Source organism: Phodopus roborovskii, unplaced genomic scaffold (assembly GCF_943737965.1).
Source record: "Phodopus roborovskii unplaced genomic scaffold, PHOROB, whole genome shotgun sequence".
Taxonomy (NCBI): Eukaryota; Metazoa; Chordata; class Mammalia; order Rodentia; family Cricetidae; genus Phodopus; species Phodopus roborovskii.
In genome coordinates, this window is record NW_026126541.1 from 20,069,707 (window position 1) to 20,093,250 (window position 23,544).

At 38.9% G+C, this 23,544-nt stretch overlaps 2 protein-coding genes across 3 annotated transcripts in view; both read right to left on the bottom strand.

Moving 5' to 3' along the window:
- The window catches only part of LOC127233441 (cytochrome P450 2C26), a 117,872-nt gene that overhangs the window by 24,039 nt on the left and 70,289 nt on the right, over positions 1-23,544 (bottom strand). The window contains exon 1 of one of the 2 annotated variants that reach the window (XM_051199922.1): positions 1,396-1,563. The exons of the other annotated variant lie outside the window; for it this stretch is intronic. Coding sequence (XP_051055879.1) covers positions 1,396-1,563 — 168 coding nt within the window. Of the gene's footprint in view, positions 1-1,395; positions 1,564-23,544 lie in introns of those variants that run through there. 2 annotated transcript variants of the gene reach the window in all.
- LOC127233444 (cytochrome P450 2C19) overlaps positions 22,503-23,544 on the bottom strand; it is a 30,742-nt gene continuing 29,700 nt past the window's right edge. The window contains exon 9 of the mRNA XM_051199927.1: positions 22,503-22,707. Coding sequence (XP_051055884.1) covers positions 22,526-22,707 — 182 coding nt within the window. The 3' untranslated portion in view covers positions 22,503-22,525. The remainder of the gene's footprint in view (positions 22,708-23,544) is intronic.

Consider the following 23,544-nt stretch of genomic DNA (forward strand, 5'->3'; position numbering starts at 1 on the left):
TTGATCACCTACAGTGAACCATGTAACTGCTGAGGGCTTAGGTACTTGTTATATAAAGATTACAATGAATTTTCACATCAAAACAATCAGGAAGAAGCTCGCCACCAACACTACATGTAGACCAACTACCTGCCTGCTGACTGCCCCTGCTCTCTAAGTGCCTGACTACTCTATGCACAATCATCCCTCCCATACTACCCACCATGTCACAGTCCCCAAACTTGGGCACAAATGCCCTGTTTGAGCAGAGTGGGAAGTCCAGTCCACAGGTTTGGAGACCCTCTACTCAAATAACTCCAGGCAGAAGACCAGAAAAGAAGCAGAAACCAAGGAACAAAATACCCATACTACTAAACCCATATTACTGTATTTATAGATTTAATGCTATGCATCAAACTTCTGGTGACATATTTGAAGGTTTAGAGAAACAACAGGACTTCATATGGGACCACAAAGAACCAAAAATAGTCAAGGGCCTTTTAAGGAGCAAAAATACTGTTCAATGAATTGCAATACCCAACCTCAAATTATATTATGGACTTACAGAAATATAAGCAGCCTGGTACAGATAAAAATATAGACAAGTAGACCAATGAAACAAATGAAATGATGTGAAATAAGGCAATGGAACCAGGCCTACTTAATTTTGAAATGTAAATTTGTAAGTCAGCACAAATGATTCTGTTGAGCAGTCCATATTTGGCATCTGCTACTACAAACATAGAGAGTGAGCACTGAACAGACACTGAACAGAGCCATGCAATATTTCCTTATCTGGCAGCATTCTTAGCCCCAGACTTAAGTTTTACAACTATTAAAACTGGATATAAATATCACCAAATATGCTGAAAACTTGGCTTCTTTCTTGAATTTCTTTTGTTATTCCATGAGCATTGGTATTTAGTTAAATTAGGCATCAGTTCTTTTAAGTACAGCAGCAAATAGATACCCTAAATAAAAATGGATATCTAAAATTCTACCTGACTTATTAAATAAACGATTACTCACTATTGACCTTCAATGGAAATAGCTGGGGTTTTTTTTTTGTTTGTTTGTTTTTGTTTTTGTTTTTTATGATAGGACATAGTCACAAATTTTGCAATTTTGGGGAATTTTTTTCTTTTTTCATTGTTTTTTCTTTTCCTTTTCTTCTTTTTCTTTTTTTTTTTTCATAAAATGCAATGGCATAAATGTCCTTTCATCTCAAAACTCTGTCATTACTGAATTCCTGGCAAAGGCCAGCTGTGAAAGTCATAAAGTACACAATAGTTTGAAAGGGTTTTGACTTCATGGTTATTTATAACAATCCTGCCTCTGATACTAGATTTTCTTTAAAAGCAGCTTTCGATGTTATCTTCTTTATCAATGTATTGGAGGAGCACAAAGAATACTTACATTGGTCAAGGATCGGCTGATGTCCTTCACACCTATTTGGAGGAAATTGCCAATCAGTGGGAGAGGAGTGGGGCCAGGAGGGAGCCTCCCTCTCTCAGAGCTCTGTCTCCAGACTGAGAGGAGAAGCAGGCAGGATAGAATGAATACCAATACCACAACAGGACCCATGGAGACCCTTCTCACTGACACAGCTCTTATCAGACTGCATGGAGCTTTTATAACACTGTCTGCAGGATCAACATGTTCCTCTTGAAACATCATTGACTGATTAATCAGATAACCTTTAATCTCTCTCTCTCTCTTTCAAGTAGACTTTGTCCTTTTGATAGAGATAAAAATAAGATGTTCTTTACACTCGTCCTTCTTTACAGGGTTCCCATTTGAATTTCTGGTTTAACCATACTGACTATTGTTCAAATACTGCTAATAAAAATAAACAAACATATTTATAATGTACAACTACTATTAAGAAGCAATAGATTAATTTTGAGATGGAATAAACTACTCAACATTTATATTCTCAGGTTAGTTACCAGGTAGGAATTTATGACTTTTGAAGAATGTTTATATTCTATGAAAAGTATTTCTTTTTTTAACAAAGTATTACTATATAGCTTAAGTTGATCTCAAACTGACAATTCTTCTTCTACATTGTCCCAATGGCTAGAAATACATTTGTGTATCACCATGGTCATGCATATTTTTAATATTTCTTTGTTATGTTAAACATTTGGACATATTTTGTTCAGCAATGTAAGTCTTATAACTATTTCATTCTTAGGCCATTTATAAAACCAAGACAATAAAACATAGCTATCAATAATATATCTTGAATCAGAAAATATATACAAAGCTTTTAGCTAAAGAAAGTTCTGTGTTTTTCAGTGTTGTGTAGTTCAACCATGAAAGATCTTTTTTTTCCCCTAAATGCAATGGGACAGAAAAAAGTATCAGTGTCTCCAGAAGTATTTAGAAATCAAAATGACTATCTAAATGGCATACTTACTCCCCTGGCTTTACTTACTATAGATTCCTTTAAAAAGGTATTTGAATTCTTCTAGTCCAATCAGTGCAGGTGTAAAACTGGAAAAGCACAATAGTGTTGGCATCTGGTCTATGGACCTGAAACAGTGGCCACATCCCTTCCAGTGTGGTTCAGGCAGATGGAAATGGAGAGGAGCTTGAGGGGTGCCTTTCTTTGTTGCTTAGTTTCTGTTGGGTCAGAGGATCTGGTATTATTCTGCATAATTGTTCCTCAATAAACATCCATTTATCATTTATCTTGGGTCTAATGATATAATTACCACCTTGCCTAACATTGACCCCCAGATATGTGCTTGGGTAGGTCCCCAATACCGCCACATGGCTGCCTGTACAGCCTACGACTTTTGTATTTTGCTCTAGTCGCTGAGTTGGCTGCACAGTTTCAGCAGCCAATCCCAGGAAAAGCTAGTACTTAGTCGTGCAATTTGTGTATTGTGGATTTGTGGGCTCATGCCTGTGGAAAGTGGCCCAGAACTTTGAGTTGCATCAGCTTTTCTCTACACTCGATTTGCCCACCTAGCTGCAAAGCTGCCTACAAGCCAACGTCACACAGAGCCGCACATTTCAGGAATCTATTTAAGGTCAATTGACTACTCATAGCAATGGCAGATAATATTCCTATACAAGAAGTGAAAAACCTTTTGGTTTCTTATGTAGATGGGATTATAGAAGAGGCTTATGACCTAGAATATATATTATTCATGGTGGCTATTAGCACCGTAATCCATGTAATATCCGTAAAGAACTTGTTTCACAATAGAGCAAAGAATGAGGGACTTATAAAGACCATACAGACTTTACAGACTGTTAATGACATTAGTAAAGAGGATTCATACCATTGAAAATACTTTTTTTATTTAATTTATTATTTTACATGTCGATCCCAGTTCCCTCTCCCTCCCTCCCTTTTACCCTCTCTGCCCCCTCACATGCACCCTGACCACCCTCCCCTCCCATCCCCCCACCCCAATTCCACATGTAGGGCAATGCCATCCAGGTGGGGTCATGTAGATGTGTCAGGTCATTTGAAGTAGGGACTAGGACTTCTCTCCTGTCTTTAGGTTAAGGCAGTATCCCTCCATGGGGTTCTCAAGGTCCATTTGTGCATCAGGGATACATACTGGTTCCACTGTCTGAGGTCCTTTTGACTGCTCAGTCATTGAAAATACTTTACAGACTAATAATGAGAGCTTAGAAAAAGGGATTCAGAACATTGAAAATGGCAATGGTTATTTGACAAACGAAATGCAAAATATGGAACATAAAACTAACCAGCTAGCAGAAAATAATTTTGTTTCATGTCTGATTATTCGACTAAAATAATACAAAACATTGAACACAAAATTGAAATACTAACAGAAAAAAAATTGTTCCATGTTTAAGATTAATGGCAAGCTAGCAGATAGAACATTGTTTTTGGAAGGCAATTTACATGTCATTCAGATAATCTCGATGGATAAGAATGTTAAATATTTAGATATATGAATGAAGAGAACAAGAAACTTCCAGACAGCCTGGTTTAATGAAATCCCTAGAAATTTATACTGTCCAGAAAGTTCAAACACTCAGAGAAACAATGGTGAATAGATTACAGGCCATATAAAACCTTAAAACTGATACACCAGAAGTGGAGGTACAAATAATAGAGATTGAAAGGGATTTGACATTACCACTACCTTTCAGAGTCAGAGATGACTTAGCAAAGGTCATTACATCATCCCCTATGGTGTACCCCATCACTGTTACTGAAAACCAGCAACTAAAAAATACCCAAAAGGATTTGTTGAACATTACTGGGAGTCAATACATAGGAAAGATTAAAAAAAAAAATAAAGGAAACAGTAGACTCTTATGGCATGCATTCACCATATGTGAGGCAATTAATAGGGTCATGGGCAACAAGAAATAGGGTGACCCCTAACTATTGAGGTCAATTAATCTCAGCTGTCTTTGAAACTGCATTTCAAATTGAATGGCATGTTTTTTGGAGAGGAGAGTTCAAAGCATTTGAAATTAAAGGCCAAAAGCAAGGTTATAAGGCTTCCCAAAATCCTTGGTGAAGGTCTTTATGCTGATGCATATGATGAATACATCTTGTTCCTATGTCATACAGCAGCTTTGAATGCTTAGGATAAGATTCAAGAAACAGGGGAAAGAATTGAGTCCTATACTGAGATGTTACAAGACCCAAAGGAACATTATAGTGCATTTTTGCAAAGATTAACTAGAGATGTTCAAATAAGAGTAGCAGATACAGAAAGAAGCTAGACGAATACTCACAGAATCTCTAGCTTATGAGAATGCTAATTCACAATGCAAAAAGGTTCTTTGGCCCTTAAAGATCAGATCAGCATCATTGGATGAATGGATCCTGCTGGCTTTGGAGTTGGATTTGGCTTTCCATCTCTAAATTCAAGCATGTTGTTAAAATAAAATTCAGTTTCTGTCTTATATCAAGAAGCCAATTGGTGTAAGACAAGAAAACAAATTTTAGGGACTATTATTTGTCTAAACTCTGTTATCTCTCAAAAATCCTAATTGATTTCATACTTATTTTCATTCTTATTGTTACCTTTCCCATTATGCATACCTATAAAAGTTCAACATTCTGTGTTGATATTAATGTTTAACTCTTTCACTATAAACTATAACATTTCCTAACAGTAATAGCTGAAGTCTCTGGAAAGAGGATGGGGCCCCACTTTATCAACTTCACTTGATTCAAATTGTCTATGAACTAGTAAACACCACTCTAAGACCAGATGAGGACTATACTGCTATAGAAAATGCCAGACTAGCTAACTATGATGGTACAACTTCTTAAAATACTCTGGCCAGAGCTTCAGATAAGAACTTCAGTCTCAGGACTTTGATGAGTTGGAGACTAGAAAGCCATAGTAATAGCCTCTCTTATCTTTGATAGATAAATTTTAGACTTACCAGATTAGGACTGCTACCAGAATAATCTCTGTCATACATTTACCCTGATACTGGACATGTATACTAGACATGTAGTATATATGTATTGCCCAGTGTTGCTCTTGCTGATAACAGGTTTTAATTAGTGTTTGTTTACCTTTCCTTTTCCAGGAGTATACCTGACATTTGTTATCACTGAATATAGTTTTTGCATCAGGATTAAACCCTTCTTCTTTAGACTAAAAGGGGGATTGTGGGCATCTAGTCTGTGGACCTGAAATGGTGGCTACACCCCTTTGGGTATGGCTTCAGGCAAAAGGAAGCTGAAAGAGAGGAGCTTGAGAGGTTTGAGGGGTGGCTTTCCTTGGTGCACTCTTTCTGTTGGGTCAGCGGATCTGGTAGAAAGAGCAGGGAAACACTCTAGCAGTCCTTTGTATTTTTATGTACAATTGTTCCACAATAAACACCCATTTATAATTCATCTTGGGTCTAGTGAATTAATTACAACATCACCTTCACAATAATCTACAGAATCTGTAATAATAAATTCTATAACCTAATCATGTCCCAAACAGCACCACCAAGTGGGTACCAAGTATTAAAATGCCTGAGCCAAAGGGAGCATTTATAATTTAACTCACATTTCTTGCATTTTGCCCTCCTTCCCTACATAAAAGTATACAGTTCAACTATATACATCATAATTTCTTAACTGTGGATGATGGCACTATACTGATCGTAATCACTAACAGTCATTAATCTAGTTAATAATTATGTGATCGTTGTTTTAATAAAAGGTCATAAAAGTTTGCTCAAGTTTTGTAATCTTGCTCAAAGACTACAAAAGTGGCTACACAGGGAACTAAGATAAATTTCAATAACCAAAAGTAGCGATTATCCTTATTATCTACAACAAAGTAAGCAATAATTTGTTGCCCAAATCATATTGCTCTAAAGTCCCATAGAATAGGTTTGAATAAAACAGTCTCAGTAGATTTCTTTTCATACCTGGAGTGACACTTGGTCTGGCATATTTGTAAGTCAGCATGATGCTTTGGACCAACTTTTCCTTTTATAGAATATAAGAATCAAAGAACACTTAAACAGAGATAGCCCTCTTAGCTCAACTAGTATATCATTTTACTTTGCTTTTTAAGGAGTGCTGTGATGGTAATACAGAGAGCATAATCAATCACTGTATCTCAATCTTGAAAAATCTTTTTTCATTGACTATTACAGTTTGTTAGCTTGTCTCCTTTCTCATCAACATCACATTATTTTAAAATATATTTTGATGTTTTATTAAGCAATTACTAGTGTATATTCATTATATAATTGACTAGATTTCATAGTGCCATTTTTATTCAAGTGCATCATGACTTTGACATTATACACACCATTTCTTTTCCATATTGCTTCCTCCCCATTCTGACTCCAAGTCACCTTTCTCTTCTGAAATACTCCCTCTTCTGTGTCTAAGAAATAGTTCTCACTCAAAGGAATAAAATTAAATAATTTGTACTGAAGCCAAATATGAGGCCCAATGACTGAGAAAACGGGAACACTGATTTTTTTCCCCAACACTTTGTTCCAACATGCAACAATTTCAAAAATAAAAAGCAAAGACATTTTCAAATTTATCAATGGAAGCTTTAGGTAAGAGAATTATGAAATGTGAAGAAATATCAGGTAAAGGCCTCAGAGGCTTTCTCTTTTTTGTATTTAATATTTTTTTTTAGTTTTACATACCTGTCCCAGTTCTCTCTTCCTCTCATCCTCCCATGGTCCCCCCCCCCACTCCATACCCCATGCTCTCCCAGGGAGGGTGAGGCCAGCTATGAGGGATCATCCAAGTCTGTCAAATCATTTGGGGTAGGGCCTAGGCCCTCCTCCATGTCTCTAGGCTAAGGGACTATCTCCCCATGGGGAATGGACTCCCGAACTCCGTTCCTGCACTAAGGATACATCCTGGTTCTAATGTTAGAGGTACCATAGACTTTCCAGACCTCCTAAATCAGACCCATGTTCACAGGGTCTGGGTCAGTCCAATGCTGGTTTCCCCGTAGTCAGTCTGGGGTCCATGAGCTCCCCTTTTCTGGTCAGCTGTTTCTGTGGGTTTCTACAGGCTGGACTTGACCCCTTTGCTCATCACTCCTCTCTCTCTGATTCCAGGAGTTCAGCTTAGCTGTGGGTGTCTGCTTCTCCTTCCATCAGCTACTGGATGAGGGCTCTAGGATCGCATATAAGGTAGTAATCAATCTCATTAAGAGGAAAGGGCATTTAAGGTAGCCTCTCCACTATTGGTTAGATTGTTAGATGTGGTCATCCTTGTAGGTCTCTGGACATTTCCTTAGTGCCAGATTTCTCTTTAAAACTGTAATGGCTCCCTCTATTATGGTATCTCTTTTCTTGATCTCCTCTATTTTCTCCCTGACTCAATCTTCCTGCTCCCTCATGTTCTCTTTTCCCATCCTCTTTTCTCCTTGTCATTCTCCTAACTCCCGCTCTCCTCTCTCCCACCCTGCTCCCAGTTTTCTCAGGAGATCTTGCCAATTTCCCCTTATTCAGGGGACCATGTATGTTTCTCTTAGGGTCCTCCTTTCCTAGCTTCTCTGGCCGTGTGGACTGCAAGGTGGTGATCCTTTGCTTTATGTCTAATATCCATATATGAGTGAGTACATACCATGTTTGTCTTTTTGTGACTGGGTTACCTCACTCAGGATGGTTTCTTCCAGTTCCATCCATTTCCCTGAGAATTTCAGGATTCCATTTGTTTTTACACTAAGTAGTACTCCATTGTGTAAATGTACCACATTATCTTTATTCATTTTTCAGTTGAGGGTCATCTAGGTTCCTTCCAGGTTCTGGCTATTACAAATACTGCTGGTATGAACATAGTTGAGCAGATGTCTATGTTGCATGAATGTGCATCTTTTGGGTATATGGCTGAGTGGAATTGTTGGATCTTGTGGTAGACTAATTCCCACCATACTGATTTCCAAAGTGGCTATACGAGTTTGCATTCCCACCACCAGTGGGAGTACAAATTAAAATCTTTTGATTAATTTTAGTCTAATTCATTAGATATTAGGATAGCTACACCAGCTTGTTTCTTGAGTCCATTTGATTGGAAAAATATTTTCTGAACCTACTCTGAGGTAGCATCTGTCTTTGTAGCTGAGGTTTGTTTCTTGTATGCAGCAGAAGGATGGGCTCTATCTTCGCATCCATTCTGTTCGCCTCTCTCTCTCTCTCTCTCTCTCTCTGTGTGTGTGTGTGTGTGTGTGTGTGTGTGTGTGTGTGTGTGTGTGTTTTACAGGCAAGTTTAGACCATTAATATTGAGGGGGATTAAGGACCATTGTTTATTTTGGATTTGTTGGTAGTGGTGGTATTGCATGTAGATTTACCCTGCTTTTTCTTTTGGGTTCTGGTAAAGTAGAATTATCTATTGCCTGTGTTTTTGTGAATGTAGCTAACTTCCTTGGGTTGGAGTTTTTCTTCCAGAACTTTCTGTGGATCTGTATTTGTAGATATGTATTATGTAAATATGGTTTAGTTGAGGAATATCTTGCTTTCTTCATCTATAGTGATTGAGAGTTTTGCTGGGTATAGTAGTCTGGACTGGCATTCATGGTCTCTTAGTGTTTGTAGTACCTCTCTATCCAGGACCTTCTGGCTTTTAGAGTTTCCATGTAGAAGTCAGGTGTAATGTTGATAAATCTGCCCTTATATGTTACTTGGCTTTTTTTCCTTTGCTGCTCTTTATATCATTTCTTTATTTTGTATGTTTGGTGTTTTGATTATTATGTATCAAGGAAACTTTTTTTTTTTTTTTTTTGGTCAAGTCTATTTGGTGTTCAGTATGTTTCTTGTACTTCCTTCTTCAGGTTTTTTTCTATGATTTTGTTGAATATGTTTTCTCCACCTTTGAGCTGGGCTTCTTCAACTTCTTCTATACCTATTATTCTTAAGTTTGGTCTTTTCACGGTGTCCCACATTTCCTGGATATTTTGTGTTAAGGATTTGTTGGATTTAAGATTTTCTTTGGTTGATGGATCTATTTCCTCTATTTTATCTTCAGAACTTGAGATTCTTTCTTCAATCTCTTGTATTCTGTTGGTTATACTTGCATCTGTAGTTCCTGATCATTTACCCAGCTTTTCTATTTCCAGCATTCCCTCAGATTGTGTTTTCTTTATTGTCCCTGTTTCAGTTTTAAGGTTGTGAATTGTTTGAATTGTTTCTTTCATCTGCTTGGTTGGTTTTTGTTTGTTTGTTTGTTTGTTTTGGTTTTGGTTTTTTGTTTTTTGTTGGGTTTGGTTTTTTTTATTTTTTTTCTTTCCTCCTTTTTTAAAAAGATTTGTTGATTTCTTGCATTTTTTTGGTTTGTTCTTTGTTCCATTTCTTTAAGGGATTTTCTTGTGTCCTATCATTTTCATGAAGTTGTTTCTAAAGTCATTCTCTTCTGCTTCATCTGTGTTGGGATGTTCAGTTCTTGCTGGCGTAGAATCCCTAGACTGTGGTGGAGTTATATAAGTCTTTCTGTTGTTGGATGTGTTCTTATACTGTCTTCTTCCCAACTCCTCTTCCAGCAGGTAGAAGTGGGATCACTCCCTCTTCCAGTGGGTATGGTTTCTGTTCTCTCTCTCTCTCTCTCTCTCTCTCTCTCTCTCTCTCTCTCTCTCTCTCTCCTTGAGGGTGGAGGGGCAAGACAGGAATGGTGGCTTTATTCTGCCTCCAGGTTCTTCTCCTCAAATGCTTTCTGACAGTCTTAGCATTTTGGTTGAAAGAAGATAGGTATCTGTTCATATATTCAAAAAGATTACCTAATACTCACAAAGAAGATAGGTCATATAAAGACTTGGGGAAAACCACTACAAAAGAAACTAAGATGGTCTCAGGTCATTTGATTCTGGACTTGTAAACTTCTAGCTTCTTCACTACACCAAAGTTTTTTTTTCTTAAAGCATACAACCATTTATTAAACAGACCTGCACCGAGTGTTACTGTGTAAATTAGACTGCAGAAAATTTTTCCTAGAGCAAATATATTGAGATATAAATAGTCAGAAACAAAAAACACAGTGGTCAGTGTTTTTTATTTTTTGTTTTTGTTTTTTGTTTGTTTGTTTGTTTTTTGTATGTGTGCAACAGGATTAGAAATTTAAAAAAAAATGGCTTTTTTTTCCACCTGATAAATTAACAAGTGCTCAGATGGAGGGGGTTGGGGAACTATCTCCACAGTCCATGTGGCATTTGTTATTACATGAAATTATATGATGAGTCCCTCTACTCTGAGAAGAACTGAGGTCACAACCAAGAGGAGCTGAATCTGACCTGTGAGTATCCAGAAGAGAACTAGTAGGCCACAAAGGTTCCTGACCACTTCCCCTAAGTCATTTAGGTAATGATATATATCACAATCCCACAAAAGCAATCCTCTCTGCTACCCTGAAATGACAGTGTGTAGAGGAATGCAAGGCTGTGAGGTTGGCAAGGAAAATTTGATGGGAATATGTCAGGTTAACAAGTCAGTTGGCCTTCATGTTTACCTCTTCTTTCAAGGAAGTAACATTCACAGGCAGAAGCCTCTAGAGAGATACCTTTTAGACATGGTGATCTCTGCTAACTAAAATAAAGAATATAGTTCTATTGCCAGTGTCTTAAGTATCTTCATTGCTTCAATACTTAGAGAAATTTGAACCCAGTATTTTAACAATGAACAGGGAATATTAGGAGTAATGCAAAGACTTGTTCAAATATTTCACAGGTATGTTCTTAATCAGGTGTGTTTTCATATTGTAATTAATACTGTTATCATTTTGTGAATCTGTGCTACTAAGTTGGTTGTTCTTGTAACTTATTCAGATTTCAAAGAATAATAAATAAGGTCCTCCAGTGGTCATATTCCCATACTTGAGTAGGTATTTTTAGACCAAGTACAAAAGCTAAGGCTACCAAGTGAGAATGTATATTGCACAAACTTAGCATAATATAAGCAAAGCAGTTAAGAATGTTTGAATGAAGGCTTGTCACATCTACTTCCCTGTAGTTAGCCAGGAGCAATGGATACACTTGGAAGAAAGGGAAATTAATGTCATGAACTCTAAACCAGTATTGAACCAGTCATAATAACACTTGATTGCTCCATTCCCTTTGCGTGACTGTGTATTGACATTCTGGAATGACATTAACCTGCCAACCATGAACTGTGACCACCACCCTCCCCCACTTCCTGTGATGTGAAGAAAGACTGTGGACTGGAGCCAGCACAGAAACTTGAATTGATCTCAGGGTTTGCTACAATTCAGTGAGCTTTAACAGGTAGGGATTGATGTCCCTGTTTTTAAGTCAAAGTTTACAGATGAAGCCTCTAGAACTGCCATTGAGTCATGTGGGAACATGTGCAGCCATGGTACAGACATGCCTTACATCACTGAAAGCTTTTTCATGGCTACAAAAAGCACAATATGTCTGAATGGAGTCTTGGTTGGGATCAGACTCTCCACAAGACTTCCTGCACCATTCAGACCCTAAAGCTAACAAGCACAATTTAATACAAGCATCCTTTGTGGGGAAAGAATCAGCATGTGGTAATAGTTTGTATTACAAACACCTGGCAGTTATCTCTTCATGGTAATTCTTCCAAGACCCAGGCATAATCCTGTAGTGCCTGACCACAAGCTGGTGGCTGTAGAAAAGGAATATGGGACTTCCCCAACCCCAGAAGACAGACTGTCCTTTATATATACTCTCCCAGGTCATGCTGAACAACACACTACCTATGGAAAAACCTAGCTTGGGTCATCCTCTATTGGTAAAATAGCAAAGGCATACATTATAGGACTGTCAGCAAATATGGACTGAGGTATGTATCACATAGTTCTGAAATAGTAGTTGAAAGTATTCAGGAGAAGCCTATCAAAACCACAATGAGCTATTACCTCCTTAGAGTACTGTTGTCTACTCTTAAGAGGATGGCAGAGAACAAGTACTGGTGAGGATAAGGAGAATACAGAAAAGCTGCTGGAGTAATGTAAACTATCAGTGTCACAATGAAGAACAGCCTTGAAATTCCTCAAACATTAAAGCCAGAACTACTATATCATCACCAGTTATAATACTATTATGTACCCATAGACAACAGTATAGGTGTATAGAACAAACTGTGTATACTGTGACATTTTTAACTATTGAGCAAGAATGCAAGAAGTTTAAGTATGGACCTACTACTGGTAGGTAAAGAAACTATGGTGCATGTATATGATAGAGAGCTATGTTGTCATTCAAATTTAATCTTACTCCTGCTGTGGATGGAAGTGGAAACTTGTTCTGCTGACGGAAGGAAGCCAGACAAAAGTTCCACATCTACTCTTCCAATGAACTAAAGTAGAAAATTGAAAGAAAGTAAGTGTGGTGGCAAGGACATACATGGAAGGGTTTACAGATGATAAGGGAAAATTGTGTCATTAGATCTAATCTCATAAAAGTATTTTTAAACGTTTATGAAAGTAGAAATTTAGAATAAAAGGATAGTAGAACATGTGTGACATTAAAGAGGACACTGGGAACTGAAGGTTTAAGCATGGATAGGGAGATAAAGGAAAGGAGGGAAGGTGATGGGAGATGTCATTCTGTAAACATGTTTCTCTTATTGGTTGATGAATAAAGCACTATTGGCCAATAGGAAAGGAAGATAGGAGGGACTAGGAGACAAGGAGGAAAGAGGAAGTAGTAGGGTGGAGTCAGCATGTACAGATTAGAGAGAGCAGACACTGGCCCCACTCTCCAGTAAGATGAGACCACGTGGAAACATTTAGATGAATAGATATGGGTTAATAATTATGACAGAGCTAGCTGATAAGAAACAAGTAACTGGCCAACAGCATGATATCAAATACAGAGTCTCTGTGTGTTAATTGGGGCTGGCGTGGCGGTCAGACCAGACTGGTGGAAAAACCAGTCATGTCAATCCCAGATCCCTCACCCTCCCCTCCCCACCACTCCTCTCCCAACCCCCATCTCACCACGTTTCTGCTCTACTGGTAGGTGAGGCCTTCCAGGCAGAGGTCTTCATAGTCTGTCATATCATTTGAAGAGAGACCTAGGCCCTCTCCCATGGGTCTAGGCTGAGAGAGTATCTTTCTATGTGGAATGGGCTCCCAAAGTCCATTTGTATCTAGGAATGAATACTGATCCACTACCCACAGACTGCCTAGTCATCCTAACTAACACCCACATTCAGGGGGTCTAGATTGACCCTATGCCGCTTTTTCCAGCTGTTAGTCTGGGGTACATGAGCTTCCCCTAGTTTTACTTCCAGAAATTTCTGCATGGCTGGATTAGTTGATAAGCATTGTTTTAATCTGATTTTGTCATGGATATCTTGGTTTCTCCATTTATAGTGATTGAAAATTTTGTTGGGTATAGTAGTCTGGTCCAGCATTCGTGGTCTCTTAATATTGGTAAAATATCTATCCAGGACCTATTGGCCTTCGGAGTTTCCATGGAGAAATGAGGGTTAATTCTGATACGTGTGCCTTTATATGTTATTGGCCTTTTTCCTTTGCTGCTCTTAATATAGTTTCTTTATTCTGTACGTTTGGTGTATTATGTGCCGGGGGGACTTCTTATTGTGTTCCACTCTATTTAGTGTTCTGTAAGCTTACTTTCATTGGCATGTCTTTCTTTAGGTTGGGAAAGTTATCTTCTATGATTTTGGTGAATATATTTTCTGCACCTTTGAGGTAGGTTTCTTCACCTTTTTCTATACCTATTGTTCTTAGGTTTGGCATTTTCACTGTGTCCCATATATCCTGGATATTTTTTTGTTAGGAATTAATTGAACTTAATATTTTCTTTGGTTGATTAATCTATTTCTCCTAGTATATCTTCAACACCTGAGATACTCTCTTCCATCTCTTGTATTCTGCAAATGTAAACTGCATTTGTAGTTTCTGTCTATTTACCCAGCTTTTCTATTTCCAGCATTCCCTCAGACTGTGTTTCTCTTTATTGTCTCTATTTCTGCTTCAAACCTTGCACTGCTTGAATTGTTCCTTGTAATTTTTGGTTTTCTTCCAATTCATTAAAGATTCTCTCATTTCCTCTTTTAAGGTCTCTGTCATCTTCATTAAGTTGTTTTTAGGGTCATTCTCTTCTGATTCATCTGTATTGAGATGTTTAGGTCGTGCTGGTGTGGAGTCCCTAGACTCTGGTGGCATCATATTGATATCTCTGTTGTTGACTGCGCTCTTATACTGTCATCTACCCACCAGTGCATACAGGTGGGGGTCTCTCCCTCTCCTGGTGGCTATGGGACTGAGGTTCTCTTCCAGTGGGTGCAAGCAGGTCCAATACTCCAATAGCTCTCCGCATCCAGTGGGTGGAGATAGGGATAGGGCCCTGGAAGACTTGCAATAGGTGGGTCTGCTGGGACAGGCTGCCCTGTGCACAGTCCCCAGTCCTCAGGAGACTCCAAGCAGGGCCTGGGAAGAAACAGAACAAGCTTATCTCCTACCAAGGTTGGAGGTGGGACTAGGATGCAGACAGACTCTGGATGGGCTAGTCAGTAGAGATGGGCTTTCCTGCATGCAGTCCCCAGTCATCAGGAAGCTCCAACCAGATAAGAAATTTTAATAGAACTATAACCCCTAATGAAATAGAAGCAGCCACCAAAAGTCTCCCAACCAAAAGAAGCTCAGGGCCAGATGGCCTCAGTGTAGGATTCTACCAGAAACTTAAAGAAGAGCTAATACTAATTCTCCTGAACTTGTTCCAAACAATAGAAGCAGAAGGTTCATTACCAAACTTTTTTTATGAGGCTACAATTACCTTGGTACCCAAGCCACACAAAGACACAACTAAGACAGAGAAATACAGACCAATATCCCTCATGAACATTGATGCAAAAAATACTCAATAAAATACTGGCAAATTGAATCTAAGAACACAACAGAGAAATCCACCAACACGAAGTAGGCTTCATCCCAGGGATGCAGGCAGAGATGGTTCAACATATGAAAATCTATCAATATGATCCACCATATAAACAACGAAAAAGAAAAATCACATGATCATCTCACTAGATGCTGAAAAAGCCTTTGACAAAATTCAACACCCTTTCATGATAAAGGTATTGGAGAGATCAGGGATAACAGGAACATACCTAAGCATAATAAAGGCAATATACAGTAAACCAACATCAAACTAAATAAAGAAAACCTCAACGTGATTCCTCTCAAATCAGGAACAAGACAAGGCTGTCAACTCTATTAATATCTCTTCAATATTGTACTTGAAGTTCTAGTGAGAGCAATAATACAACAAAAGGAAATCAAGGGTATACAAAATAGAAAGGAAGAAGTCAAATTCTCACTATTTGAAGATAATATGATAGTTTACATAAATGACCCAAAAACTACCATGGAACTCCTACAGCTGATAAACACTTTCAGCAAAGTGGCAGAATACAAGATTAACTCAAAAAAATCAGTAGCGCTACTATATAAAGATGATAAAGGGGCTGAGAAAGAAATCAGAGAAACATTACCCTTTACGATAGCCACAATCAACATAAAATATCTTGGAGTAATGCTAACTAAACAAGTGGAAAACTGTATATCAAGAACTTTGAGTCTTTCAAGAAAGAAATTAAAGAAGATACCAAAAAATGGAAAGATCTACAATGCTCATGGATAGGCAGGATCAACATAGTAAAAGCAATCCACAGATTCGATGCCCTATCAAAATCTCAGCACAGTTTTTCACAGAACTTGAAAGAACAATGCTCAACTTTAGATGGAAAAACAAAAGACCCAGGATAGCCAAAACAACATAAAATGAAGGAACTTCGGGAAGCATCACCATCCATAACTTCAAGCTCTATACTAGGGCTATAGTCCTGAAAGCAGCTTGGTATTAGTACAAAAATTGACAGGTAGACCAATGGAATTGAATTGAAAACCCTGATATTAACCCACACACCTATGAACACCTGATTTTTAACAAAACAGCTAAAAGTATACAATGGAAGGAAGAAAGCATTTTCAAAAAATGGTGCTGGCACAACTGGATGATGGTGTGTAGAAGACTGAATATAGAACCATATATCTATGGCCACCCATAAAACTTTTTTTTTAATTTTATATAACCAAGTCCATTTAAATGAAAACAAACATTTATAGACAATATTTGGGAATGTGGGTGTTGGTCTTTCCAAACTACTTCCTGCTGGTAAGGGGCGCTGTCATGGGGGATTCGAAGAAGATTCAGAAATCCTGGCTGTAGTCTGTCAGGCTGCTTTGTCCAGCTGTTTTGAATGTAGGATCACATGGTACTCTGTTTCAGGTGGTCTGGCTTGATCAAACCACATTAGTCTGGAAGGAATCCACATCTTTTCATTTTCCGTGGAAACAAAAATAGAAATCCTTTTCCCCAGTAACTTGTCCTTGAACTTAAATTTTGGAGTCAAAGCATTTTTTTTTAAATTTAATTTATTATTTTACATGTCGATCCCAGTTCCCCCTCGCTCCCTCCCAACCTCTCTCACTCCCTCCCTTCCTCCCTCCCTCCTTCCCTCTCTTTTACCCTCTCTGCCCTCTCACCTGCACTCTAACCACCCTCCGATCCCCCCACCCCAATTCCAAATGTAGGGGAATGTCAGCCAGTAGGGGTCATGTAGGTCTGACAGGTCATGTGAAGTAGGGACTAGGGCTTCTCGCCTGTCTCTAGATTAAGGCAGTTATCCCTCCATGGGGGATGTGTTCGCAAAGTCATTTTGTGCACCAGGGATACATCCTGGCTCCACTGTCTGAGGTCCCTTAGACTTCTCAGTCCTTCTGGCTGAGACCCATATTCAGGGGGGCCTGAGTCAGTCCCATGCTGGCTTCCCAGCTATCAGTCTGGTGGCCCGTTAGCTCCTCCTTGTTCAGGTAAGCTGTCTCTTATGTGTTTCTGCCGCCTGGCCTTTTCCTCTCCATCTGCATCTGGGTTCTACTTTGACTCAGTGTTTATGTATGCGTGTTTGCTCTTGTTTCCAACAGACATTAGTTGAGGGCTCCATGGATAAGTTAGTTGTTGATCTCACTCTCCGGGAGGGGCATTTATGGTAGCCTTTCCACGGAAGCTCAAATTGTTAGTTGGCAGCAGTCTTGTAGTTCTCTAGACCTTTCTTTGTGTTCAGTTTTATCTTCAAACCAATATTGGCTCCCCCTTTTATGTTCTCTCTCTCTCTCTCTCTCTCTCTCTCTCTCTCTCTCTCTCTCTCCCCCTCCCTCCCTCTTTCCTGTCTTGTATTCCTAAATCTTCATGGTCGCACAGGTTTTCCTTTCCTCCCCCTCGTTTTCTCCTACTTCTCTCTCCATTCGCTGCCCCCCCCACTTCCCCTGAGCTCTGGGGGACTTGTCCCTTACCAGTTCTGTGAGGGACTTTATATGAATCTCTTAGAACACATCTTGTATCCTAGTTCCTCTGGTGGTGTGAATTATAGGCTGGTGATCCTTTGATCTAGGTCTAAAATCCATATATGAGTGAGTATATACTGTGTTCCTCTTTTTGTGATTGGGTTACCTCATTCAGGATGGTTTCTTCAAGTGCCATCCACTTGCCTGAGAATTTCAAGATACCATTATTTTTTTCTGCAGAGTAGTATTCCATTGTGTAGATGTGCCACATCTTCATTAACCATTATTCAATTGAGGGGCATCTAGGTTGCTTCCAGGTTCTTGCTATTACAAATAGTGCTGCTATGAACATAGTTGAACAGATGTCTTTGTTGCATGGATGTGAATCCTTTGGGTATATGCCTAAGAGGGGGATTGCAGGGTCCTGTGGTAAACTAATTCCCATTTTCCTGAGGAACAGCCATACTGATCTCCAAAATGGCTGCATGAGTTTGCACTCCCACCAGCAGTGGAGGAGTGTTCCACTTTCTCTACATCCTCTCCAACATGAGTCATCATTGGTGTTTCTAATTTTAGCCATTCTGGCAGGAGTAAGATGGTATCTCAAAGTTGTTTTGATTTCCATTTCCCTGATAGCTAAGGATGTTGAGCAGTTTCTTAAGTGTCTTTCAGCCTTTTTGAGTCACTCTATTGAGAATTCTTTCTTCAGTTCTGTACCCCATTTTTTAATAGGGTTATTTGGTGTTGTGTTGACTAGTTTCTTGAGTTCTTTGTATATTTTGGAGATCAGCCCTTTGTCGGATATAGGGTTGGTGAAAATCTTTTCCCAGTCTGTGGGCTGCCATTTGGTCTTGTCCACTGTGTCCTTTGCCTTATAGAAGCTTCTAAGTTTGAAGAGGTCCCATTTATTAATTGTTTCTCTCAAGATGTCTGTGCCCCTGGAGTTATGTTCAGGAAGCGGTCTCCTATACCAATTTGTTCAAGGGTACCTCCTACTTTCACTTCTAAGAGGTTCAATGTGGCTGGATTAATGTTGAGGTCTTTGACCCATAAAACTTAAGTCCAAATGGATCAAAGACCTCAACATAAACACAGCCATACTGAACCTCTTAGAAGAGAAAGCCGGAGGTACCTTTGAATAAATCGGTATAGATGACTACTTCCTGAACACAACACTATTAGCTCAGACACTGAGATCCACTAATAAATGGAACCTCCTGAAAATGAAAAGCTTATGTAAGGCAAATGACACAGTTGACAAGACCAAACAGCAGACCACAGACTGTGAAAAGATCTTCACCAACCCCACACCTAACAGAAGGCTGATCTCCAAAATATACAAACAACTCAAGAATCTAGTCACCAAAACACCAAATAATACAGTTAAAAAGTGGGATACAGAACTTAATAGAGAATTTTCAATAGAGGAATCCAAACTGGCTGAAAGACACTTAAGAAAGTTCTCAACATCCTTAGCCATCAGGAAAATGCAAATCAAAACAACTCTGAGATACCACTCCTGTCAGAATGGCTAAAATTAGAAACATCAATGACAACTTATGCTGGAGAGGATGTGAAGAAAGGGGAACACTCCTCCACTGCAGGTGGAACTGCAAACTTGTACAGCCATTTTGGAGATCAATTTGGTGGTTCCTCAGGAAAATGGGATTCAGTCTACCACAGGACCCTGCAATCCCCCTCTTAGGCATATACCAAAATGATCCAGAAACAAAGATCCACGCAACAAAGACATCTGTTCAACTATATTCATAGCAGCATTATTTGTAATAGCAAGAACCTGGAAGCAACCTAGATGTCCCTCAACTGAAGAATGAATAAAGAAGACGTGGCACATTTACACAATGGAATACTACTCAGTGGGAAAAAAACAATAGAATCTTGAAACCCTCAGCAAATGGTTGGAACTTGAGGAATCCATCCTGAGTGAGGTATTCTAGTTACAAAAAGAGGAACATGGTGTGTGCTCACTCATATATGGATTTTAGACATAGAGCAAAGGATCACCAGCCTACAATTCATACCACCAGAGAAACCAGGATACAAGGAGGAACCTGAGAGTTTCATACAAGTTCCCACGCAGAAGGGGGACCTTGAACATATTGGGAGTTTGGGGGAGGCAGTGAGTGAGAGGAAGTTAGGAGAAAGAGAAGGGGAAGAGAGGAGAACATGTGGGACCAAGAAGATTGAGTTGGGGGCAAATAGACAAAAGCAAAAAAAAAAATAGATTTGAAGAGAAAACTTATTCTAGAGAAATTTCCAGAGACCAACAAGGATGACCTCAACTAACAATCTGAGCAACAGTGAAAAGGCTACCTTAAATGCCTGATAAAGATGTCATTCTGTAAATATGTTTCTCATACTGGTTAATGAATTAAGCACTGTTGGCCAATAGGAGAACAAGATAGGTGGGACTAGCAGACAAGGAGGATTCGAGGAAGTAGTAGGGAGGAGTCAGCATGTAGAGACCGGGAAGAGCACAACGCCAGCCCCTCTCTGGTAAGATGAGACCACATGGAAATACTTAGATGAATAGAAATGGGTTAATACTTAAGACAGAGCTAGCCAATAAGAAACAAGTAACTTGCCAACAGCATTATATCAAATACAGAGTCTCTGTGTGTTATTTGTGGCTGGCAGGGTGTTGAGACCAGACCAGTGAAAAACCTTACTCCTTACAAATGCCCTTCCCTGATAATGAGATTGATGACTAACGTATATGCCATCATAGAGCCCTCATCTAGTAGCTGATGGAAACAGAAACAGACACCCACAGCTAAAAACTGAGTCCAACTCCTGGAATCCAGTTGCAGAGAGGGAGGAGTGATAAAAAAGAGGGTCAAGACCAGGCTACAGAAACCCACAGAGATGGCTGATCTGAACAAGGGGGAGCTCATGGACCCCAAGACTGATAGCTGGGAAACCAGCATTGTACAGACTCAGACCCCCTGAACGTGGGTCTCAGTTAGAAGGCCTGGCTCTGGTGCACAAAAAGACTTTGGGAGTACATTCCCTATGGAGAGATACTCCCTTAGCCTAGAGACAGGAGGGAGGGCCTAGACCCTACTCCAAATGATTTGACAGATTTTGATGATCCCTCCTGGAAGGCATCACCCTCCCTGTGGAGTAGAGGGGTGGGATGGAAAAGGTGTCAGGAGGGGGGCATGGGCAGGAGGGAGGGAGAAGGAACTGGGATACATATGTAAAATAAGAAAAATAATAAATATATTTAAGAAAGGTTGAGTATTGAATCTTTTTCTACAAAGTATAGATTATAATAAGATTTAAAGGTATATTATTGAACTTACTTTTTAAAAGCACTTACTAGTTTTTAATATTTTACATTGGGTTGGACTTCTGTAATTGTAGGCAAATATTGTGTATTGATACAACTTTGAGATTAATTTTGTTAAAAAATACTGTCATATATTTCTAAGATTGTTCAAGGTATTATACCTATACAGTTCATTTATCAATGTTATACAAATTTCTAGGCCTTGAAAGTTATTATTACCAATTATATAGGATAATAAGGAAGTATAGTTTATTAATTATTCATCTATTACAATCAAACTTGTAATCACATAAGGTATGTTTTCAAGAAGACAGGTCATCTTCAAATACTTCAGAGCCCTATAGAATGTGGGATTTAAGATGTTTTAATGACATAGGTAGTTTTTTATGACAATGAGATGTGTCTTCTCCTGGAAGCACCAGTCTACATTGGAGAAGATGATGGGCATCAAAGAAACTCCACAAGGAGTTTACTTTCTTTTTGACAAAAGTAAGCTACTGGGCAAGAAACTGCCCTTGCCTCAACTGCTGACAGTATTTTGCCTATATTGGACAAACAGAGCACTAAAAGGAGTGGCTGCAAACATTGCCAAGACAAGGCAGGACAGTCTTTTAGAATATACTTCTTCACAGAAGAATTGTGGTATTTTGGGGAAAGATAATACATAGAACACAGGATTTCCAGTGTGAAAGCATGGTTTCATATTTGGTTCTAGATAAGAATCATAAACTGGAAAGATCATGCCAGTGTTTGTGATCAGAGACAGGAATTATAACACTATGTATTCCTACCTGTGTCTAGTCCCTTTTACATGTCCCTTTACAGCATCATTTTTCTCATTCAGATCCAAACTTGCAGTCATTATCAGTGAGGTTCAGTGAAAGAGCCTTTCTACCACTCACTCTTATTTTCTTTGCATACATTAGAATGAAGAAACAAAAGCTTCTTGGGACATTGATTTATTACTACTTGCCTTATAAAAAAAAAGAATAACAACAGATCAGGTTGTACAGTTAAATACACAGAATTCCAGAACTCAAGTGGTGGGACAGGAAGATTTTATGTTATGCTCAGCTGCACAGTGAGTTTAGAGATAGCCTGAACTACATGAGATCATATCAAAAGACAAAAGAAAAAAGAAAGGAAACTCTGAAAACAGACCAGAATTATAATGCTTTTATTTAAATCACACAGGGCTAGGTGATGCTGAACTGTCACATTTCTCAGCATTAGATTAGAACTGATAATGCTGAAGTCAATAAATCATTGGACAGCATAGGGAATTATAGATATGTTTGTGCAGTGACACTGAAAATTGTCCAGAAGTAGAAGACAGGCATTCTCTGGACCTTCAGGAGGTGAGGCAATGTGAGATGGGAGGCCAGAGAGACATGCCTGACAGAAGAGGTCAACCATGCCCTGGAGGAAGAGGCTACATGGGAAAATACATTCAGATTGGAGTGAAGCAGATCTCGAACTTGGGTGGCACAGAAACAAATCCATTGGCAACTGGAGTGATATCAAGGTCTTTTGGGTCAACTGGAGATTTCAGGTTAAAGTTCTGTAAAATGGTGGTCAGGAATAAAAATAACTCCATTCGGGCCAGGCCTTCTCCTGCACAAATCCGCTTTCCTGCAAATAATAATAAAAAAAAAAAAAAAACAAAACAAAACAAAAAAAAACTTCTTTTATTTGGCTGAGACAAGAGCTGCTGTGTTTGCAATTATAATAAAAGAGAATTCACTCTTTGATAGACTGGATGGATGGATGGATGGATGGACAGTTGGGTGAATAAATGAACATGTTTTTCCAATCTAATATTAAGAAACATAGTATTAAAATACTTGGATAGAAAACTTTAGAGGGTAAAATAGCAATACTGACTACTAGAATTCTCATTCACAGGATGAAAGTAAAGGAATACTCATTTAACTGCTCATGGAGCTGAATTACCATGCTGAGACTTGGGGTTTAATGACACACAAAAGTAGAGCTGATGTACACCAGAGAACATGTATAATACAACAGAAGAGGCAGAGTATCACTGCTTTGGAACCAAACACCAGGATAATGGAAGAGACTCCCACTGAAAGGAGGAAGGCAAAAGAGAAAGCGTCATATCAAAGACACAAGGCTCCATCCCATAGAAACAGAAATAGCTTAATAAGCAGATAACCAGGACCAGTCCCAGCTGAGAAGCTTTAAAGGAAACCTTCACATATCTCTCAGCAAACACTTAGAGTAATAAAGCCAGCAATTATCTTGAAGATGGTCCTAAATCATAGAAGTTAAACTGGTTTTAGGATTGGAGAATCTGACATCATCACAGAGTCCCCATGATCAGTCCACAGCTATAACTGGATGTGCAGTGACCACCAGAGACAGTTGCTTTGAAAAGAATCTTTGATGTGTACTGAATATATATGTCCTTCATTGGCTCATTTATTTAAATACGTGGTTCCCAATTGT